The 22212-nt window shown below is 44.3% G+C and overlaps 1 protein-coding gene across 1 annotated transcript in view; it reads right to left on the reverse strand.

Moving 5' to 3' along the window:
- ABCC2 (ATP binding cassette subfamily C member 2) overlaps positions 1-22212 on the reverse strand; it is a 467216-nt gene that overhangs the window by 56222 nt on the left and 388782 nt on the right. The window contains exons 25-27 of the mRNA XM_069611520.1: positions 17810-18009; positions 11295-11421; positions 6667-6768 (exon numbers count right to left, since the gene is read on the reverse strand). Of these exons, the coding sequence (XP_069467621.1) occupies positions 6667-6768; positions 11295-11421; positions 17810-18009 (429 nt within the window). The remainder of the gene's footprint in view (positions 1-6666; positions 6769-11294; positions 11422-17809; positions 18010-22212) is intronic.

Below are 22212 nucleotides of genomic sequence, written 5' to 3' on the forward strand. Positions count from 1 at the left end.
CACACACTTCCATCTAGTGGCATGTTATGATAAAGCATTGGCCTACCAGTGTGCTTACCAATTCTTAACTCAGGTACTGTGTTGAGACCCAAGAAAAATGCAGACTCTTAAGTAGGAAATGCTAGAAGACATCTTTAACGATCCATGACACCCTAATCTTTATATTAATTAATCAAATCGCACTAAGTAAACCTACCATAATTTGATATTGATTATTGGTGGAGTTTGATGAATTATTGCAAGTAGAAATCTTCTTTTATTGCGCAACCCGTAATGTCCTACACATGTTTCACTCCAAATGGGAGCTTCCTCGGCCTAAAACTTGTCTTATTTTCATATTCTGTTATTCCTTCTGGAATTCAGTAAATTATCGGATCAGAAAACACACAGTTTCAAATTGAGCCTCTCCTTAGAAATTTGATAAATGAACACATAAAACAAAAACACATAGGACCTCATTACAAGTTTGCCGGTCCAGTAAGCTCACCGGCACCCTTCTTTCCGGACCGTCAAACTACGTGTCTTCCTTCCGTGGCCGCTGTGCCAGACAGGTCTGACCCTGCCGGGCCCAGTGGCCACGGTAGGCAGGCCATTCATGGAAGCGCTGGCACCGTTAACAACGGTGCCAGTGCTTCCGAGTCCCCACTCGCATAGAGTCCTATGAGAATGGGGACTTACATTTTACCAGCGTCTGACTTCCTGGGCCGCCGGACTTGTAATCTCCCGGCGGCACTGGGAGCTCAGGAACTGGTAACATTTTACGGGTCTGGCGGCAACCTGCCGGTAGCACCGGCAGGGTTACTGCTGGGCTCGTAATGAGGCCCAGGGTGTGTTTGATTCCAGCAGACATATTGACTCACATATGTCACGTGAGAATGTTGTCACGTGTATCAGGCCTGGCCCTGACTGCACACCCCCAGAAACAACAAAAAACCTAAAGATTATATTACACAGCTCCCTCACCTTCAAGCATGAAGAGTAGGATGTTTCCCAAAATGTGCACACTAAACCCCATAGAATAAAGAGCATCCTCCCATTTCTATCCACTAACCACAAAATGTTACTAGTTCAAGCTGTAAGCCGAGGCAAGTTAGAGCACTACTGTGATCTCAACGGGAAACACCCAAAACAGATCATCATTCAACTACAAAGGTGCAAAGAGCGGCCACAGTTATCTCTGGGTTCAACAATTATGAACACATCTCTCCAGCTCTCAAAACACCAAAATAGCTGGCCATTAAAAACGGCATCGAGCATAAACCTGTTGGCACTACACAACAAATGTGTAAGAAACAGTGCACGCTTTTACCTGTCCAATAGACTCAAGTTCACAGAAATACAAGACCCGTAAAATCGTCCACTGCCCTTAACATTGATCAGGTTTCATTTAAGGAAATACATTGCACTAACAGATCTCTGGTGGCACGGGGATAAACCTCTGGAATAACCTCACAGGACACCAAAGAGAGGAATCGAACAACACTCGGTTCATGAGATTCCTGTAAAGATCAGTGATCCTGGAAAACCAGAGCTTCCCAAAAGATCAGGGTATTCAAGTTCCCTGTGTGGATCTCCTCAGCTACTACTTCCAGGCACCAAGGATAGTTACCTTGTACTTAATGCCTGCTTGTTCCTTGACTCATTAATCACTGGTCCTTTTTTGCTATGTTATGTTGTATCAGCATACTTTGTCTTTTAAATATTACCTTTTGTGGTTTACCTTTGTAAGTGCTCTGAAGCAAGTCATATTGTGTATGGCGCACTTGTAAATGACAATAAATAAATAAATGAATAAACATGCATTATGTCGTGTACCATATATGCTGCCCAATTTAATTGTTTTCTTTTTAATTTCTACTTACATGGATTAATGGGCAGTGCCATCTGAAATATTTTACTCTCTTGTAATTTTCTTATTATTCTTTTTCACTTTGTTTGTGCTCTAGTAGTTAGAATCATGTGAAGGGTCGTGTTTAACAAGCTTTTTCTTGGACTGGTTTGGAAGTTCCAGTTAGTGCAGAACACTGATCCTCAGATGCTGTAGCCAATATGCTGCGATGATGTTGCCTCCACTTTCTTTGATCTGCACTGGCTTGTAGGGAAGTTCTGTATCCAGGACAGGATGCCATTTGGGCATACACATCTGTGCAGTGCACCAAGTCACAACACTTGAAGACCTGGACCACTCCTGAGGAAATGGCAATTCTGCACATCAGTCTTAATGGCAGCAGAGCATGTTCACTATTCCTTGAACTTATCACCCAAAGGTAAGTTGTGGAGGCTTCTCATGTACTGTGGACCTGATTTGAAACTCTGCCTTGCCAAGTATCTGGTGCACCCTGAGCCTCAAACTGTTAAGGCTAATTTGCAAAAACTCATAGTTTTCTAGTGGCTTTTTCTTGTTTTTGTTTGCAATCCCAGTTAAATGGTACTTGGTTTCCAGCATGCTGGCCACTCCTACATATGGCTGCCTGTTCATCTGCCTTTCTTTCCCCTCTGGGTCCTGAAGGCATGCCCCTGTATGCTCATGCCAGAAAAAATACAACCCGCTAGGGAAAAAAAGGCCAAGAGATTTCTTGCAAGGATAACAAGGTTTAATCGCACAAAAATAAGGGTGCAAGCAAAGAACTCTGCTGCTCGAGAACATTCTGCCGAAAATGAGTACAAGCAGAAGCTTATAAGGCAACACATCATCATCACTTTACAGTAGAAACCTGCGTAGCTGGTTGGTGACACCCTATACGTGGGCCTATTCCATAGGGGATGGCAGGCTGCGATTGGTCCCAGCCTCGTCCATCCGTCTTCCATCACGTTGGGTCAGCTGGGCTCACCTTTCCAGGGACTGAAGGTCATGATCCTTGTAAGTTGTTATTAGAGAGTTACTATTGCAAGATAATGCTACTCTATCATTATGGAATGCACCTGGGAAACTCAGGGACTGGCACAGGGGGGAGGAACACAATCATGCTGACCCGTACATTCTTTGCTCAGTTCATATCACACACTGTGCATCCAAGGCTTCCACCCTCACTTTGGACCATCATTTATTCCTCCCTGTACCTCGTACTACAAAGTGTGTCATTATGGGATAAGGTTAAATTCTAGAGTTCGTTTAGATCTTATTCGATCGGTTTTATGGTTGATTGTCTGAGGTCACCTCCTATCGCAGGATTCGGGAGTCTTGGACTGGGTCAGTTGTGGGAGCCATTACTCCTGGTGGGCTGGGTGGGGGTTGGCGGCCTGCTGTTGACTTGGCTGTGATGAATGTGCGAGACAAGGAGCCTGGTGGTGTCTCGTGGCCTTGTGGGGCACATTCCTTTTCAGCATAGCAAGTAATTGCAACAGTTAAGGAACAAAGGGGAACTTCTATAGGAGTTAGCAAAGCGGGTCCTTCTACCATCAGCGTTTGGGCCTGTTCAGGTTTTTCCATGGAGCCTACATTTACCGCGTGGCCATGCAGGACTGAGTGTGTCTACCATAACTACAAAATGGCATCTATTTATATACGCGCAGTAAGTCTATACGTCTACAATTCGTGCAATATTGTGTTTGTGCAGGGTTTCTTAGCACAGCCCTCTCCCTCTGGTACATCACAGATGTGTCTATGGGACTTACCTCATTCTAAAGCGACTAGGGCGGTGGGAAAGGTTAATTTCCTTCCCAACAGTCCCTTTCTCTTCAGGAATGTGAATAACTTGGTTCATCTGTTACATGGGTCAGACTTGATAAGTCTCTGGTCAGGAAACACCACACCTGCTTTCAGAGCACACAGAGTGCCTGCAGTGTGGCTTTTGGCTTTCAGAGAGGAACGCTTGAGAATTTGAGAGTAACTTGGTTCCTTTTTCAGTCTCTAGCTTTGTTTGTCCATCGTTCTTTGTCTTGTTGATAATCTCTCAGATCAGATGAGGAGTTTTCTTAGGAACACCAATTAATTTTTCTCACGGCTTCTCGGAGAATGCGGTGTCCTTTGACTTCTACTATCAATAGTGTATTGTGAGAGGTCAGAAATGTCAGGCGGACAACTTTATAAAGCGTTTTCAAAATTTGCCATTTTATTAAATAAAAAGGGTTGGATGAACGCCTTACTATCCCTAGCCTATCAAGGATTTCCTTCACTTAAGTAACTAACTGAAACACTCTAACTAAGCCTATCTGTCCCTCACACTTTATAATTATTATAATTATAATTGTTCTTTTATAACGCGCTTAATACCAGAGATTGGTTTCTAAGCGCGGGATCAGGATTGGAACCTGTGTTGCGCTGCTTTGTCTTGCTTCCAAGACAAACGCATTGCCCCGAGCTTTTCCCCTTACATATTCAACCAATCAATAAAGTAATGCATGGCAGTTCAATACAACAAAATAATATCCCAATTGACTCTGTAGTATGACCACCGTCCTGGTTTCCCTATATTCAACCAGGGTTCTTTCTACACAGTTCAAAGAAAATAAGAAAGTCCTGGTTGAAAACAAAGTTCTAACAAAGTTCTTTGAAATTCCACTGGACAAAACAAAATTCCAATACTTTAAAAAATAAACCAAAGTAGAATGTTCTTTTTCTTGTCTGCGTACGAGTAAACCTCAAAATGATCTTCTCCACAAGATAATGAAAATTGTCTTCGTCAGGATGATTTTTGCCACAACCGAATGCTTTCAAGAAATGTAACTCCACAGCAGGATTATACAATTTTTCATTCAGCCGCATAGATTTTATAAAAACAAGTATCTGGACCACAGTTCAGCACTTTAGCAACTGCTACCTGGTCTACTCCAATGCCAAGCCTACTACCTCAAAGGTTTGCCATCTGGGTATACTCCCCTGCTGGAAGAGCTCTTCACAACAAAAGAACATGCTTCAGTGATAACCTTCTACTTGGACACCTTTGCAACAACTTCACAATGTTCTTGGTTTTAGCAGAATTAAACTTTTCATCAACCTTTCAGGGAAACAAGATTAACTTTTTGGTCGCTCTTTAAGAATCCTCTGCAAATGGTGCTTCTCACCCTCCGAATAGCTTTCTTCAGAAGAGCAGCCTCTTTGCCACTTTTGTTTCCCCCCTGCACCAGTAACCAAATTTTGCCAAGGATATATATCATATAGGTCATTTATAGCTTGCCTGTACACAAGTGTTTCTAGGTACGACAAGGCAAGGAGGGGGGAACAGAAGGAGGACAAAACAGCGATCTTATTGGGCCTTGTGACATTCAGATCATGCAAGTGCGGTGTATAGGTTTGTTTTGCTTCTTTGTTGATTTTGGCAATGTGTGTTTTATATAAGCTGCAGTTAAATAGTTCATCAAACTTGAATAACAAACTTCACAACCCTGGGATCTTCTATTACTTTCCTTTTGCCCGTGGCTATATCTGTTGGACTTATATTGCTTAGATTTTATGTTCACTTGGCTTAGGTAATAGTTGTAGGCATTATCTTTTACCAATGGTGCCTCCTCGGGTTGTTTCCATAAACTCACATGCCCAATTGTGCGGTCACTTTGTTTCTTAATATACCACTTTCGCTGCATTTTGATAGTTTTGTATTCAAAATGATTGTTAATACTTCTTTCACTCACATGTGAGTGAAATTGCCTGCTTAGAATGCGCAAGCAGTTTCGGGGGCCATGACTCAGAGTCACTTCCATGCTGGAGACTCACCGGGTAGATTACACGCTTCCGCTCTGCTCCACGGCTGCAGGTCTTCCGCTGCTGTGGTTCCCAGAGACCCAGCCAACACACTCTCTTGCGCCCCCTTTACTTGCATCACTTTTTGCTGGAACCTTCCCGCATCCTGAGAGTTCCTGGGAGTTACTGGTACCACCGTCTCTGGTCCTCACCTGACACAGCATCCCGCACTCCCGTGTCTCCCACTCCTGTCTCTCTGGCTAGTCAGCTTCCAGCCTGCTCTGCGACCCTTCTCTTGTGAAAAGCCCACCTTTTTATATCCGTTGGGTTTACTAAGTGGCCACAGGTGATGGTTATCTAGTCCAATTGCCTGACCACAGGTAAAGGGTCATGCCTGATCTTTACAATACTCTGTAGGACTCTTCCTTGTCTCAGTACTAGAGTGGTGAAATGGCCTACCAGTGTTAATCACTCTTAGTTGCCTCTTCCTCGTCCCAGTACTATAGTGTGTTAAATGATGGAAAATGTGGGGACATTTATTAGAATAGCCCATAGAGGCCGGGGAGGGTTAGACTGGTCTTCATAAGGGAAAGAGGTATGCCATGTATCGCCTGTGAATATCCTATTGCCAATCACCAAGGACTCTCCACCCAGGTGATCCTCCCTCGCTTCTCCGCCCCGAGGGTCAGGATCCAAAAGTGAGGGCCTTTCCCTGGCCACCTGAGAAGTGGATCCAAGGGGAGTAGGTGTGAGGATAACCCCAGGTTTCTCACACTTCATAAAGTTTCTATATGTAGCATAGATGTACTGGAATGAGTCATTGCCTCGCCTGAGGAAAAGTCAATCAGTGCCTCTCAATGTTTGCACAAACATCACCTCCAGCATGGACCAGGCAGCCCCTCATAAGCCAATACTACTCGTCAGAATGACAAAGCATCACTGTATCATTGTACAGCACACTCTATTCCAGGTACTCTGCACTGATGAACAGGACTACCATACAGTCAAAGTGCAGGCCTGGTGAAGTCCTGCGTTCCTGTGCTTACCTCATTCTCCACCTCAATGTACTCATGGACTCTCTCCACAGCTACAATGTTGGTCTCCAGTTCTGAGGTCATCCTCACCAGCCAGTTCAGTGTCTGAGTTACCTGTAATTAACACATCAGAGCATGAGTAACGGCGGCTAGTGTCATTCGGCCATTCAGCTCATTCGTATACTTTTTACATGATATAAGATACAACTAAAAAGTACATCCCCAGAATAAATGCACATTTAAATTTTGTGAAACCAAGCATCTGACATTACTGCTCCCCGGCTGGGGTTCCTTCCAACACTTTATTCTTCATGAGCAACAATTTCCTAGCAAACACCGGGGGCACATTTAATCATAACTACATAAAACCCCTTTCTACAGCTATGAACTATGATTTTTAGTGGTTGTTGTAGGTACAGTATAGGCCCTAATTTTATGATGGGCTGTCTTTTATCTGATCTACTTATTACACATTGTTAGAAAAAGGAAGCCTTTTGATAAGACTGTTTTTTTCCCCACCCTGGAAAGTTATCTGAAATGAACACAAGACACACCCATTTTAACAACTTCCTATTACTTTTTATCACGCAAGTTGCAGATTTGTATACCTTTTATTGGACTAACTAAAAAATCTATGTAGAGATGGAAGAAAACATTAGTTTACGAAGTCCTGCAGGCCGCTTCATCAGATGTTGTAGAGTGGAATGATTTGTAAAGGTAAGCTACAGCACAGATCATTCTCAAAATGAAAAAATGAACATTTCATTAGCTGGAGGAACAGTATGAATGGAATGTGGGCCTGTAATTGCATTTTTATCTAAAAACTATAAGCACTCCTGGACGTAGCAACACAAGGGGTTGAAAACAGTACACGTTGTGAGAGATGCATTTAACAGAAAAAAGGAGAAACACGCATACTGACAGTAAATGACCTCATCCCATGCTTCCTATTCTTTGTACTTAAGTCACACAAGCACTTTGAAGTGGCCCCCTGGCAAGTTGGCATATTATAAAACTCAATGATTAATTTGCCTCTAAGGATTTTGATCCACATCTCCTACTTTAGCATTGCTAACATTACCTTATAAGCGGAGAGCAACATTGCAACATCATTTACTTGGCCTGCAAGCGATAATCGGTTTGGACTAAGCCTGGCATTATTTGTATATACTATTAGGGCAATGGGTATTCAGATAACTAAAATGCTTTTCACACTATCTGCAGCCTTTCCAAGTTTTCAGAGTTTCATGGGGCATAGACATTAACAAATTATATGGTAACTTGCTGCTGTACAAAAATGGTTTCAATGGCACTTGTATAATTCTACCCAACATTTTAAAGATGGGGTATGTTGCAATCAATCTTGTATGCACTTCATAGTAATTGTGCACATACAGATTCATGACATTTTCTTAAACTGCACATACTATCATGGTGAGGCTTTACATATTTTTTGCTTGCAAAGTATTGTGGTAATGCAAACAGCCCAGTTAGTGTTTTACTGCTACAATCCCTCACATTTTACAGAGTTCTGTCAACTAATATTGGGTACTAGAACAGGAGCCGTGGAGGGGTATGGGTGGAAGGGCACAGGAGACCACGCCTTTGTGGTGAAGTGCAAATAAGCAACTTTTGAAAAACCAAATCAAAGGTTTTGGCAGTACAGTGAATGAAATGTGGCATATGTCTGCTAAAGGATAGGAAACTCTAGTAACATTCTAGGGAACTGCACCTTCTCTTTCTTTCTATGATCAGCTGCTAAGGGCTTTTCTATATAATCACATGTTTGCATGTAATGCCTCTAGTAACCCTAATGCACCATGTTCAAATGAAAGCAGTGAATTTCAGAAGAATTGTCCCTAGTTAAAGAAGAAGGTTCTCAGTCTGTTGTACCTCTAATCATTGCTGCTATTGACTTAAAAGAAAAATAAATGTGATTTTCTTCAACTGGGCTCTAGAAGAAACCCCACAAAGGCTCTTGTTGCATTTTGTCTAGGCTGTGGTGAGGAAGGGTGGGCAAAACTATAAGCTGTATTATGTGCCCTGTCATTTCACTTCCTATATCAGGGTTACAAGCACAGCTCTGAAACAAATTTAACTCCCACTTGGAATCAAATGATTTTTCAGAGAATAAGAAAGTAATTAGCTTTGCCAGTAAGGATATTTCATGCTTATTAATATATGTTCTTTCCCCTTAAAATTCCTCTTGAGATCGGACAGCAATATTATTTGAGTTCCTACCAATGCCACTGCTATGCTGGTTGCCTTTTTGAAGAAATATCAGTGGAACTTTGTGGGTAGAAGCAGGGAGTAGGCTCCTATATGTTCATGGTTTCCTGTTTTTGTTAGGAACATGTTCCTGTTTTCAGGGAGTAAAATATGGATGGTATATATGCCTCTTAGCAGTAAGGCTGGTTTTGAGCAAATGTTATCACAACTCACAGGACAGCGTAATGTGGATAGTAAGCAAAGGCCCAGGAATTCTGATAATCTTATTCCGTGGTGCAGTTATTCTGATGCAATTTTCCTCAGTACACAATTTATGAGAGACATGTTCTCTTGGCCCTTGAACTACTTCATTAAAGTGGCACATTAACTCCTATTGCTTTCTGGCACATTCCTTTCAGGTGCCAATATTTCATTTGCAAAAATTGTATCCAGTCTACATTTAGTGACAGCCACATCAGTGAAAAGCAATATTTCTTTTTTGTAATAAACATGAATGCTCTTTTCTAATGGCATTAGACATTTTCTGCAATTAATTTCTGAACAGTGTTGGCAAATGAATAACCAGAACTAAACCTATTGTTTATCCGGAGCATACACAGCTTTTATTGCGCATACACGTTTCTGTCCCCGTGGGAAGTACTATGGCATATCTTGAAGTCTTGGACTGGATGATGAGCTTTCCTTATCACATATGACATTTTTTTTTATAGCCCATATGTAAAAGTGTTCTAAAATGCATGTGTTACACTGATTTGTATGGAATTGCAGTAGTGGCGAAAGGTGAAATTCCCTTCCAAACTCTTTGGAGATGCTAGCTCACTAACTACACATGCTCACAAAGTGGCTCACCTCATTATTCAATTGCGCACATGGAAAATAATGTGTGTGCGAAAGCTAGCCATTTCTGCACTTAGGGGAAAAATAATTAGAGGGAGCATTGCCAGTAACCCACCCGGGAGGAGTCTGAGCTTCACAAACACTGAACTGCGCTCAGACAGATGGTTCGGGTCACTATCCAGTTATGCATCTGACCCTATTGCCCAAGAACCTTTGACTCGGAGAAGAAGAGTTTTTTTTTTAAGGTTGCAAGTGATCTGTACGATCAGAATAGCCAAACACCATTGGGGTACTCTCCGCTCCTGGCATCAGTTGAGGTCCCTATAAAAATCCATTCCATTATCCACAGGAACACTGCACTAGGTCAACCTGCAATTGTAATGCAAATGAACAGTGCAATAATACAGTAGGCACTGGATCATCCCAGAGAGATAGAAGGCTGGGAGATTCAAGACCTAGTAATGTAGTCCCTTTCCTCCCAAGGAAAAGCCTGTCTGTGCACACACATGGACTCATATACATCTATGTTCTGTCTATATATTACATCTGGAGTCTCCCATGGCATCGTGGCTATTCATTACTGGCATAATCAAAATGCTAAGTTAAACTTTACACTTCTGGGTACAGATCATGTCAAGTTTAGCAACGATGGGCGATTTAACAGTGCAAAAATGGCATTGCCAGTGCAGAAAGGGAATCCGCAGTGAATGAAGAGTGCAAGAACCACATTACGAACTTTTTAATCTGTGCAAATATTGGTTCTAAATTGCCCTTCCTCAACAGTCCCGTCATCGGTGCATTTATGAGCACCAGCCCCTCAAATATTGAGGTATTCCTGAAACTTCTCTAATAGTTGTGCCATCCTCTTTGTCTGAGTCCTTAATCTAGGTTTGCAGTTATTTATATTTGTGTTTTCCAATTTCATGGCAGGCACCATATGATTCAACCTTGAACATGAAATTACCGTAACTTTTATCCACCACTTAACCGAGGGCAATGGTCCACATGACACATGGAGCCAAATTGCATAAACCGGACCAATGAAAATGAAGAATGTTGTGCTGCATTGAATCTCTGTGTTATTTGGTGCAAATTACTCTGTGCAACATTGTACACTCTATCGTAAATTACACTGATGTACATTTTCTACTAAAATTGTGAATTTTTGTTTAATAAATGTTTGCTAAAGTGATTGCACAAGGATCCCCAAAAAGTAGCCCAGGTTCACGAATTCAAATTTGTGATTTTTTCATTTGTTCGAGGTGTACCTGGGAATACATTTTTGTGCACATTTCTGGGATGTAGTACTTTTTGAACCTCATTAGGCAAATAGCATTGGTTAAAATGACCTACTGTATAGTCGGCAAAGTGGCCCACATTGTCCCCGAGAACTGAACCACACAGGCATATCATCCAGTGCAATTTACCCACACGATGTGCAATATTGTCCTATGCAATTTAGCACCAGCAGTCCAAAATAACACAGGCCTGCAATTTAGCATCACAATCTTAACTTGCACCATCCAATGCAGTTTAAGTAACATTGCCCATGGCTTTGCTATCATGCGACTCACGTTCAGGGCAGATGATATGGAAAGTCCAACAGTCCCGCTATCCAGGGTGCCTCTGGCAAGCACAGCGAAAAGAGCAGCGAAGAATACTGTGAGGTTCCCAACAAACTCGAGGCGAATTGCCACCCACCTGGCGGGATCAGAAACAGAACATAGGACAGACATTATATTTAAGAGCAGACATGTTCTTCCTACACAATACTCTTGCACTGCAACTGAGCCTCAAGCAGTCTGAATACATGTTACTACCGTGGATGTCAGTAAGATTAGGTATTGCAATCCAGTGGAGGAGAGAAGAGAAAGGGAGAAGGTGTGTATTAGTCCCTTATCAGGTATGGAGCTTGTGTCAGTAGGATTACGTAGTTATGGTGCTTACCATGAACATTAGTACATCCTGTCCGTTTGTGGCTTGGTCAAGTCAGTGTCCTGAGTGGGCAGCTGTGTAGCTTCACAACTACTTAATCCTACTGACCAAAGCTCTATACCTGATAAGGGACTAATGCACACCTTCTCCCTTTCTCTTCTCTCCTCCACTGGATTGCAATTACTAATCTATTCAACTGTGTTCTACAAAATGACTATTATTCGACTCATTGTTATTGCCTTAAACATGTCACGCACATGCAGCACTGTGCATGCTCCACTCACGGCCCATCACTTATGCCTTCAAAATATATGAACATTTTCAAAAATGATTGTCAATATGTTTATTTTATGCATGTACCCTACTAAAACCCAAATGGAAATTGGTCTCCCAACATGTACGAAATGTATCATACAATTTTGCACTTACTTGTCACAATCATTGCACATTCACACCACTATCACTCAAATGCACAGCCTTGAGAAAAACCTATGGTTGAAACACGTGTCAGCACTGTAAGCAGAAGCAAGCATAAGTCCAAAAAATGTATGCAGAGATGCACGTCACAGATATGACAATTATTTCTGGCATAAACGTACAACTGATCATATGGTATAATAAATACATCTAATCTCAAAGCACAAAATGGTGTCACTTATCATTGAAGACTGAACTTTGAGTACTGCAATTGGAACAAGTTAACATCTGATCCAGAGCCACTGTACAACAGGGTTCCAAACACAAAAACCGTACAGTATTTAGGTAGGCATTGTTGCAGATAGGTAGGTCTAAGGCCCTAGAAAGCCTTGTGGACAATACAGAGGGTCAGAGGGTCTTGAACTTAATCCTTGCAGCCACAGGGAGCCAGTGGAGGGATTTCAGCACCGGAGAGATGTGGTTCCTGGGCTTGAGGCCGAGGATACGTCTTGCGGTTCTCTTCTGGATGAGTTGCAGAGTGCGCAAAGCAGAGGCAGGTAAGTTGAGAAAGAGGCTGTTGCAGTAGTCAAGCCTGGAGAGAGAACCAGGGCTCTGGAGACAGTGAGCCATCGGGGGAAGGTGAGAAACGGAAGAGTACCTCTGAGGACGTGCAGTTGGTAGTTGGACTTTTTAGAGATGTCAGAAATGTGAGTGGAGAAGGAGAGAGTGGAGTCAAAGATGACCCCAAGGTTTTTGGCCTTGCAGGTGGGTGCGGGCGCAGGGCCAAGGGAGACCGGCCAGAGTGGGAAAGCACGAGCAGGAGTCCCAATGCGAATGATCTCAGTCCTACTGACATTGAAGCAGAGGTTGTTTGCAGCACAACAAGACTAAATTGCGTACAGTGTCAGATCTGAGTGAGGTAGAGGAGGTGGCTGAGGGTAGCCTGAAGGAGAGTTGAGTGTCATCCGCATAACACTGGAAGTTAGAGATGAAAGTGGCAATCAAACGTGCCAGGGCAGCCATGTAGACAGTGAAAAACCAGGGGGATAGGTTAGAACCCTGCGGGACGCCGCAGGTTGAAAGAGTAATCGTAGAGAGAAAGGACCCAAGTTCCACCTGGGATGGGCGGTTGGAAAGGAAGGAGGTTAACCACGACAGAACCTGACCTGTGATTCCCAGGGTGTCACAGAGGCGTGCGATCAGGATGTTGCGATTTACTGTGTCAAAGGCAGAGGAGAGGTCATGAAGAATGAGGACAGAGGTGGTGTTAGTGTCAAGATTTGAGAGCAGGTCTTAACAGGTGTTCAGAAGAGTTGTTTGCGTGCCTCTGGATGCTCTAAAGCCAGACTGATGGTCATGGAGGCAACCAGCAGATTCGGTGTGGAGGGTGAGCTGAGAGATAGCCAGCCTCTCAAGGAGTTTGCCCAAGAAAGAGGTGATCAAGATAGGGCAGTAGTTTGCCAGAATGCAGAGGTCGGCAGAGGGTGCACAATGGAGTGCTTAAGAGAAGTAGGGAAAACTCCATTGGAAAAAGAGAGATTGCAGAGATCAGCCAAGGCTGGAGCGAGGGAGTTAATGTTGTCCTTAATGGTTGTGCAGGGGCAGGGGTACACCTGTTTGGATGAGGCCTTCATAGACCGGCATTGTCTGGCAACCTCATCAGGTGTGATGGGAGTGAGAGAAGAGACGAGAATTGGTGGAGGGGGCAGGGGAGGCTCCAGAGTTGTTGGAGAATGAAGTGGTGTGGAAGTGAGAAAGGAAAGGATGTCTTGGGTTTTTGTGGTTGAGTGTGCAGCCAAGGCCGAGCAAAGGTCCTGGGTGGGTGTGGCAGAAGAGGAGGCTGCTGCAGGATTGGCCAGTTCCTTACATACTTTGAAGAGTTCGGCTGTGTTGTTTGATACTGTGGAGATGCAGGCCTGAATAAAGACTTGTTTCTTGGTGTGGATGCAGAGTCGATACTGTCTTTGAAGGGGGCGGCAGGCCAGTTTGTCAGAGGGTCTGCCTGATGCATTCCATTTCCACTCAGCTACCCTACACTTGCGTTTAAGGGCAGCCAGATCAGAGTCATACCAAGAGTTGCACTTTTGGAAGGCTTCAGTCGGACCGTCATGACAGGGGTAAGAGTATCAAGGGTATTAGTGATAGAGAGATTGAGGTTGGCGAGGGCTGTGTCAGGGTGGGTGTCAGCCAGAGGAGTAGGAGGCGGAGAGTAGGTGGAGGCAAAGGCAGCCACTCTCACTCTTTTCATAGGTCTAGTGACTGAAACCGAGTGGCTGCGCCAGGTGTGCCGATGCTAGGGGAGAGGAGAGCTGCAAGTGTGAAGAGAGAAGAGAGTGGTCGGTCCAAGAGAGAGAGGTAGTGAGAGCGATAGAGAGAGGGATGTCGCTAGAGATGATAGCATCCAAAGTGTGGCCCGCTGTGTGCGTGAAACCAGAAGGTAAGATAGAGAGGAAGAGAGACTTGCATAGGTTGCGGAAAGGTCCTTAGGAATCGGGAGAGTCCAGATAGATGTTGAGGTCATCCAGCAAGAGGAGTTGAGAGGAGGAGGAGAGTAGAGAGAAGGCCGGGTCAGCCCATTCTGAGAGGAAGAGAGCAGACTGTCCTGGTGGCCGATAGGTGGCCATAAGGAGAGAAGATTTAGGAGAGAATGAGAGCCTGCAGGCTAGGCATTCGAAGGAGGAGTAGGCCTGTGTAGGGATGATAGACAAAGGTATCCAGCCTGTGAATATCAACACCACTCCCCCTCCTGAAGCCTTGGGCCTGGGCACCAAGAGGATCTTGTATCCTTCTGAGAGGAGTGTGTCAAAACTTGTGACTGAGCTGTCCTTGAACCATGTCTCTGTGACGGCGAGCACATCAAGATACATGCGTTCAAGGAGCTTGATTGTGCAACTAGCTACAGCAGAACAGCTGGCCATAGCCTCCCCCATGCCTGTAGTGTGGGAATTGCAACTGATGCCTTCTAAACTTTATATGGTCTTGGGTTCTATGAAGGGTCGCTAGTGTGACGTCAAGATGGGACTTCATTACGGTCAGTGAGGTTAGGCTTTAGAGGAGAAGACGTCTGTGGTATGCAAAATGGCTGTCGTGCCAGACAATGTTAAGAATTTAAGAGACGTTTGGGGTAAATTGGCGTTAATTTCGTCCATTAAAAACACCAGTGAAAGGTGGGTGTTTCAATATGTTTGTAATAAAGGAGGGGTGGGGTGTTTATGTGTGGCCGTATATTTACTTTGAAGTTATCTCTATGGTAAAATGGGAATAAAGGTCACCTGGGACAACCACGCATTTCCATATTGCATATTGCAGCGCTGCAAATAGATATTGCTCTAATGCTGATAAAAATCCGTTCCAATACTGCACGCTGAGCGGTCTGAATACTGCACTCTGAGCGGTCTGAATACTGCACGGTGAGCAGTCTGAATACTGCACGGTGAGCGGTCTGAATGCTGCACACCGAGCGGTCTGAATACTGCACTCTGAGCGGTCTGACTACTGCACTCTGAGCGGGCTGAATACTGCACTCTGAGCGGGCTGAACACTGCACTCTGAGCGGGCTGAATACCGCACACTGAGCGGTCTGAATACTGCACTCTGAGCGGTCTGAATACTGCAAGCTGAGCAGTCTGAATATTGCAGTGTTCTGCAAAAAAAGATATCTAGCGCCTTAGAGTTATATAGAGCAATAAGCAAGATCCTGCATACACAACACAATGGTGCCACATTACGAGTATGAGACAAATGCCATGATTATTCTGTGTAATTACTGTTAAACCCATTTACGTCAGTCCAGTGGATTTACCGCCAGATTACGAGTGGCGGTAAAGCATTGTTAATCTACATTTTTGCAGTCCCCTGCATTCCATCGGGATTTTCGCAGATTTACAGCAAGCAGTAATTCTGCCATTATTAAATCTGCTGGTTTTTGGAGGTGAAGTGCAGGATTTACCTGCCAGCAATATGATGGAGGTAAATCCTCCACTTATGCTCCAAAGTCAGAACTAGGCTGTGCGGTAAAGCTGGTGTTAATTCTCTTACCACCCAAAGAAAGTGGCAACAGAATTACCGCCAGAAATGTACTGCACTGCCAAACTCGTAATGAAGTCTAATATCATGAACCAAAAGCACTGTCACAGCATGCTGAACACAGAACACATAACAAAGACACGTCAATGACAACCATGGCTACCATAGAAAGATGAAAAACTATAACCATGACACCCAAATAATGTACAGTAGCCAAGGTTATAGAAATAGATGCTCCACTGAATTATTGTGAAAGAGGATATTTTCTGGACACATTTAACACACAAATACAAGGATAGCTAAAAGGGACCCATTCAGGAAAATGTCTAGGCACCAATTTAGCCCCACTAAGCCTCCCTACCACACCATCCACATAAATCCGGGTCTGCGCTTAGATTAGGATGCGTGGTGCAGTTTAGCGTCTCAACCTGTGCTGCATTAAAGTGCCCTCTGCTATCTTCATGAAGACACATCACCATTGTGTACTCACACACCCTTTGAGAAAAAATGCCCCCACCCCGCCTGTGCATGTTGTGACCCCCAGCACTTTCAAGCAGTATCCTGCGAGAGATTATGGAAGATGTCTGGCATGTCCTCCCAATAGAGTGCACGCACTAATTTGTGGCATATGAGAATATGTCTGGAGATGCAATGGTGAGACTGGAGAATATGTGAATGTTTGACATATTCCTGGATTCACCTGATAGTCTGTTTTGGAGACTGGGGTTCCAGTGGGATGTGGTGCTAAAGTGAGGGATGGAAAGGACCTGGACTAGGACATTCCCTGGATGGAGAAATGGCAATGGTCTGTGGGTTGACAAAGAGAGTCACTACTTGGGTCACGGAATTGAAGGGTGGGCTGTGGTGTTATTGACATATCGGTCAAGATCATGAAGTTAGTAATGTAATGACCTTCTCTACATAAATGAGACAGTAGAGACAGATTGTGAAGACTGACCTTAAGTTAACAACATCTCAGCCAGGAGATGTTTACCAAGAGACAGAGCAATATAATTGGACTTGAGCATTAGACATGCATAATATTTTTAGAAAAGTGTAAGCCTCAACAAATCAAGGACATTAGGAATCAAAGTTAGAGTGAACAGAAGAGCAATCTGACGGGAAATTTCTGGAAACCTTGACATTGGAACAGTGATTTAGACGGCAAGACGGCAGAGAACTGTGCTGCATTGACTGCGGAGACAGCAGCAGCGAGCCCTTCTATAAGGAAGGCCCAGGGATTAACAGGGTTCAGGTCATAGGTTCGTGCCACTAATTGTAGTGTTACTAAGTGATAATGTTGGCCATTAACTTTTGTTTCCACCTGCTTCTCTTTCTCTAGTCACTTCTACCCTTTCTCATCCTATCCCCAACTCCCTATCTGTCTGCGCTCCTCAATATTGATGTTCTCTCTACGACACTTAAGTTGTGATTTTTAGTTATACTATATTTAGTGTGACGGTTAAGCGGCCTATCAATGATCAGTGATGTTGAGGAGGTGGTGGTCAATTTATGGACAGCTGTCGCTGTCCCGAAATGAAAGGGCAAACTATAGCGTGCTTTTACAGGTGACAGCAATGCATTTATTTGACGCATGTTAAGGAATGACTAGTTCTATAATAAACCCACATGTTTGTTTTCAAACACATTTTAGGCATTAGTCACTGCAGGCTCCATCTCCCCCTTCCATGCACTGAGCCCTCCACTTTACCTGTTGGAGACGATCCAGGAATATACACTTTTCTGATTTATGTCGATGGTTTTCTCATTGTGCATAAGGAAGCGATCCTGGTGACCGTAGGCACGGATCACAGACAATCCAGAAACTGTCTCCCCGAAGTGGGAGTAGATGGGAGATCTTGTCACCGAGTCCAGGCGTCTCAGTTGTCGCGAAGTGGCAACGTAAAAACGCTAAAGTGAATATAGAGAATATGAACATTGGTGATTAACATATTACAATTCCCAGGCACCACAGACGGGTTCATCTCTGAGGAAATATTAAGTTACCTGCACCTTTATCCACAAAATATCTACCACACCGATCTTTGGAGCGACGACTCTGTGAGGTGAGGCCGCCTCCACGGAACACTCGTTCGTTTACCAGCAATTGCTTCAATCCCATGCAAAGGTTTAGCTTTTGTCTTAGGTTACCCTGTTTTACTCTCATGTGGCTTCATAATGTACCTTTGTCAATCACCAACGCCTTTTTAGGGCCCTACTGATTTTTGGGTTTAAAGGAATTGGACAGAATGATGCCGTTGTTAGATGTTTTGTTACTGGAGGTTCATAAGACCCCTACAACGGTTCCAATAAAAATATAACAAAAGCATCCAAATGCCAGACGTGATTAACGTTAAAAGGGCATACTATGTATCCAGCAGCTTCAAAGGTCTCAACTGCGCGTCTGTAGCTCGGGTATTTACATGGCTCCAGCTCAGTGCATGAGAGCCAGGGATCTGTCCAGTTTCCACGCTCTAACTTCTATTCTGTCTGCCAGGAATAGAGTCGAGGGGGCGTGAGAGCAGACTGGGCCCCCCTACTATTTCTATGGAAAGGACACAACCCCCGCAGGCAGGCTAAGGGAGTAGTGGGCAGTGTGACATGTAACTGTGATTCTGTGGAGCAGAGCACCTAGCCAGGGCAGCAATCTGCCTAGAACTCCAATGTAGGGCGCATTGCCCTGCCCGTTTAAGGCAAGCACTGCCCTACTAAACCTATATTTAGTACATTTGATTTGTATGCCATCCAAACGTAGAATTTTATCCTCAAAAAGTAAAAGTTACACTCCAAAAGGATGTTCAGTGCCCAATAGTGGAAGACATCCAATCCTCTTAAAACGCTGGGCCGATTGCTGCAGGGTGGGTATGCCTGGCCTATCGCTGTAGCGTGGGCATGCTGGGCTGATCGCTACAGGGTGGGCATGCTGGGCCAATCGCTCCAGGGTGGACATGATGGGCCGATCGCTGCAAGGTGGGCATGCTGGGCCGATCGTTGCAGCGTGGGCATGCTGGGCTGATCGTTGCAAGGTGGGCATGCTGGGCTGATCGCTGCAGGGTGGGCATGCCGGGCTGATCGCTGCAGGGTGGGCATGCTGGGCCGATCGTTGCAGCGTGGGCATGCTGGGCCGATTGCTGCAGGGTGGGCATGCTGGGCCGATCGCTGCAGGGTGGGCATGCCTGGCCGATCGCTGCAGGGTGGACATGCTGGGCCGATCGCTGCAGGGTGGACATGCCGGGCTGATCGCTGCAGGGTGGGCATGCCGGGCTGCATCTACTTAGAGTCCAGTCACTGTGCTTTGAGCGGGTTTTGTTTTCTGCACAGCCACACCTCAAAGCACACGGCCCACATTTGGCTGCTCAATATTATCTTGCATCGATAAAAAGAAATTGAATAATAATAAGCGGCTCAATTATGTCTAGCTTATTGCATAATGACTACCTGTTGGAGGCGGAAAAAACATTATATTTGTTTTTCTGAACTCCAGATTTAGTCACATCATGCATAACAAAGTGCATGCCTGCGCCACGGAATGGCTAAAGGCGGGGGCTATCACACCCCTTTGGAGTGTGTCTTCAAATCTTTCAACTTGTACAAGAGTTTCAAGAGATGTGAAGTTGTGCCTTGTCAGTTGCAAGCTGTTCAGCAAGTCCTTTCTGTTAAACACATGTATCTTTGCATTCTGGTACTACCCTTTTTCCTGCACTTAAAAAGGGGAAATAACATTCCATGTACAGCATATAAATTCAAAATAACATGAGCTAAAAGTGAGGGGGTGGAGGACATGATTTAGGGGGCTCTGTAAATACGTGAATGATCAATGAGTGAGGAAAAGTGCACTCGTTTGTGAACATTAGTAGATGTGATGGAATTCAGAATGTTCGAGTCAGCATTTGTGTGGCAGAAGGGAAAACATGCTCTCCTGACAAATTATTGTATCCGAAGGACTCATCTAGAAATCCCATTTACTAAAAGGGCTGCCATTTCCTTGCTGTGCTTTACATCCTCTGATGTCACTTCCTGCAGAGTTCTGTATGCTAATTGGAACCACCACTTATATTATTCACTGCTGTTTGGAGTTCGTTCAGTTCATAAACAGTCATAGGTCTATTCTATTGACTACGAGTGGGCAGGATCGTAGCAACAAGCACTGCATTCAGGGGCGGACAGGGCCGAAACTGGCCTGCCAGCCCAAGCCTATGGTAGGCTCAACTACAGGCATTAAAACCCAGAGTCGTTTTTCCCACCACAATCGTTCCATAATCCGGAATGCTAATAAGTATTTCTTAAGGGTTATTGCAGATAGGACTTATGTGTGTGCCCAACGTCCCTTAAAGAAATTACAAATGAAGACGGTGCTACTGAAAATAGTAAAGTGAGTGAAATCTTTTTCATGTAGCAATCATGGGAGAAGATGGATGTCAGTGCTGTGAGATAAGTGGGGCCTGGCAAAGGTGAAGGAAACTGGTTGGGGTGGAAGGGGCGGGGATGCATTTGGGCGAGGGCAGAGCCAACCATGTCAGACCCTGGTGAGAGGCTGAGGAGGCCAGCATGGAACCCGAGCAGTTACTGCTGGATTCTGCCCATGCTCCTTGCGACCTGATTGGCTAGCTCCATTCCCATGACTCCTAATGTGCTATGTAGGCATGCATAAAATGGTGGCCATCCAGCTGCATATTGGGAGCATTTGTAGAGTGCTTTCATTCACTGAGGTCAGCCTTTTGGTAGCTCCTCCAGCCCACCCGAAGGATGGAGTCAAGTGTCAACACTCTGGTATTTTATTCCTTAAGAGTCAGTGCTGGATCCTCCCGGTTTCTTTTCAGTCACCCCCTCATTTTTATGGTGGCACACCTTCCTAAGAGATGCGGCTGACAAATTCCTTTGAATACTATCTAACCCAGGGTTGTCCAACTCCAGGCCTTCAGGGCAGGGATCCTTACAGGTTTTCAAGATACTCTGCATCAATATTCATGAGGGAAAATGTGCATACATTTAGAATCATTGTATGAAAATGTATCTCATGAATATAAATAGAAGGTAGCCTGAAAACCTGACCTGGATTGGGCCCCCTAGGCCTGGAGCTAACCCGTAGCCTGCTCTAGCCAATAACTACTTCTTCACTCTTGCCACCTGGGTACTAAGCATTGGCTACAGATGTTAGTAATTACGTTCTCTAAAATTAGTATGTGTACTTCTTTTTCGCAGCAGGTTTGTACATGCGCGTGCTCTGATTTTGTGTACGTCTTTAATTAGAGCATTTACTATGCAGTTAAAAGGAAGGTGGTAATTGGAACAAATGTTATCCTAATTGACTGTGTTTCCTCTTTCTAATGAACTTTCCTAAAATAATATGTGTCTTAAGATCAGTACTCCTCACTTCCGGCACCCTTTTATACACCCCTGGGGCAGCCCACGGATAACCTAATTTAGCAAGTATTGCTGCTGGTTGGCTCGTGTGAGCGTGCATTGTGATTGGTCCGCACACTAATCTCTCATGTGTCAGTAATCTGTCTGTGGGGCCAGTGCATGTTAACTTGCTAAGGTTACTGAAGTGAAGGCACCATCTGGGATATAGAAAGTCCTGCGTGTTGGGCACACTCATCACGTTGAAGTCCTCTGTTCTTACCCACAACGGTGAGCCTCCATTTTCTTGATGTGCACATGGCTCTGTGAACTCTACCTAACAGAACGTGTGAGCAGGTGGTGTGAGTGGTAATATCTCAATTGTATCGCTTCTCAAAACAGACATCTGCATTCACAATGCAGGTTCTGTGGACGCCTCCGTTTTCAGAGCTGCATGCAGACCACTGATAACGGGATTGTAAATTTCACTATGATGTTTAGACAGGCAATTGCCCCCAGTTGGCATAGATCTTTCTGGATCTGATGCTCTACTGCGACGACACTAGTTGTTTGTACTATATATGTTTCACAGAATAATATAACCCAGTGGACCAGTGGATAGAGGATGACACCAAACCCGTACTCACCAAATTCTTTCAAAACATTATTTATATGTATTTTATTACAAAAATTATGTTTTTAAAAACAAAGTAATAAGCACATGATTCACTTCAAAATTCACAAAATTCACAGAGTTCTCAAAAATCTGCTCAC

The sequence above is a fragment of the Ambystoma mexicanum genome, chromosome 8 (genome assembly GCF_040938575.1).
Source record: "Ambystoma mexicanum isolate Mex_15411 chromosome 8, UKY_AmexF1_1, whole genome shotgun sequence".
NCBI classification, from domain to species: Eukaryota; Metazoa; Chordata; class Amphibia; order Caudata; family Ambystomatidae; genus Ambystoma; species Ambystoma mexicanum.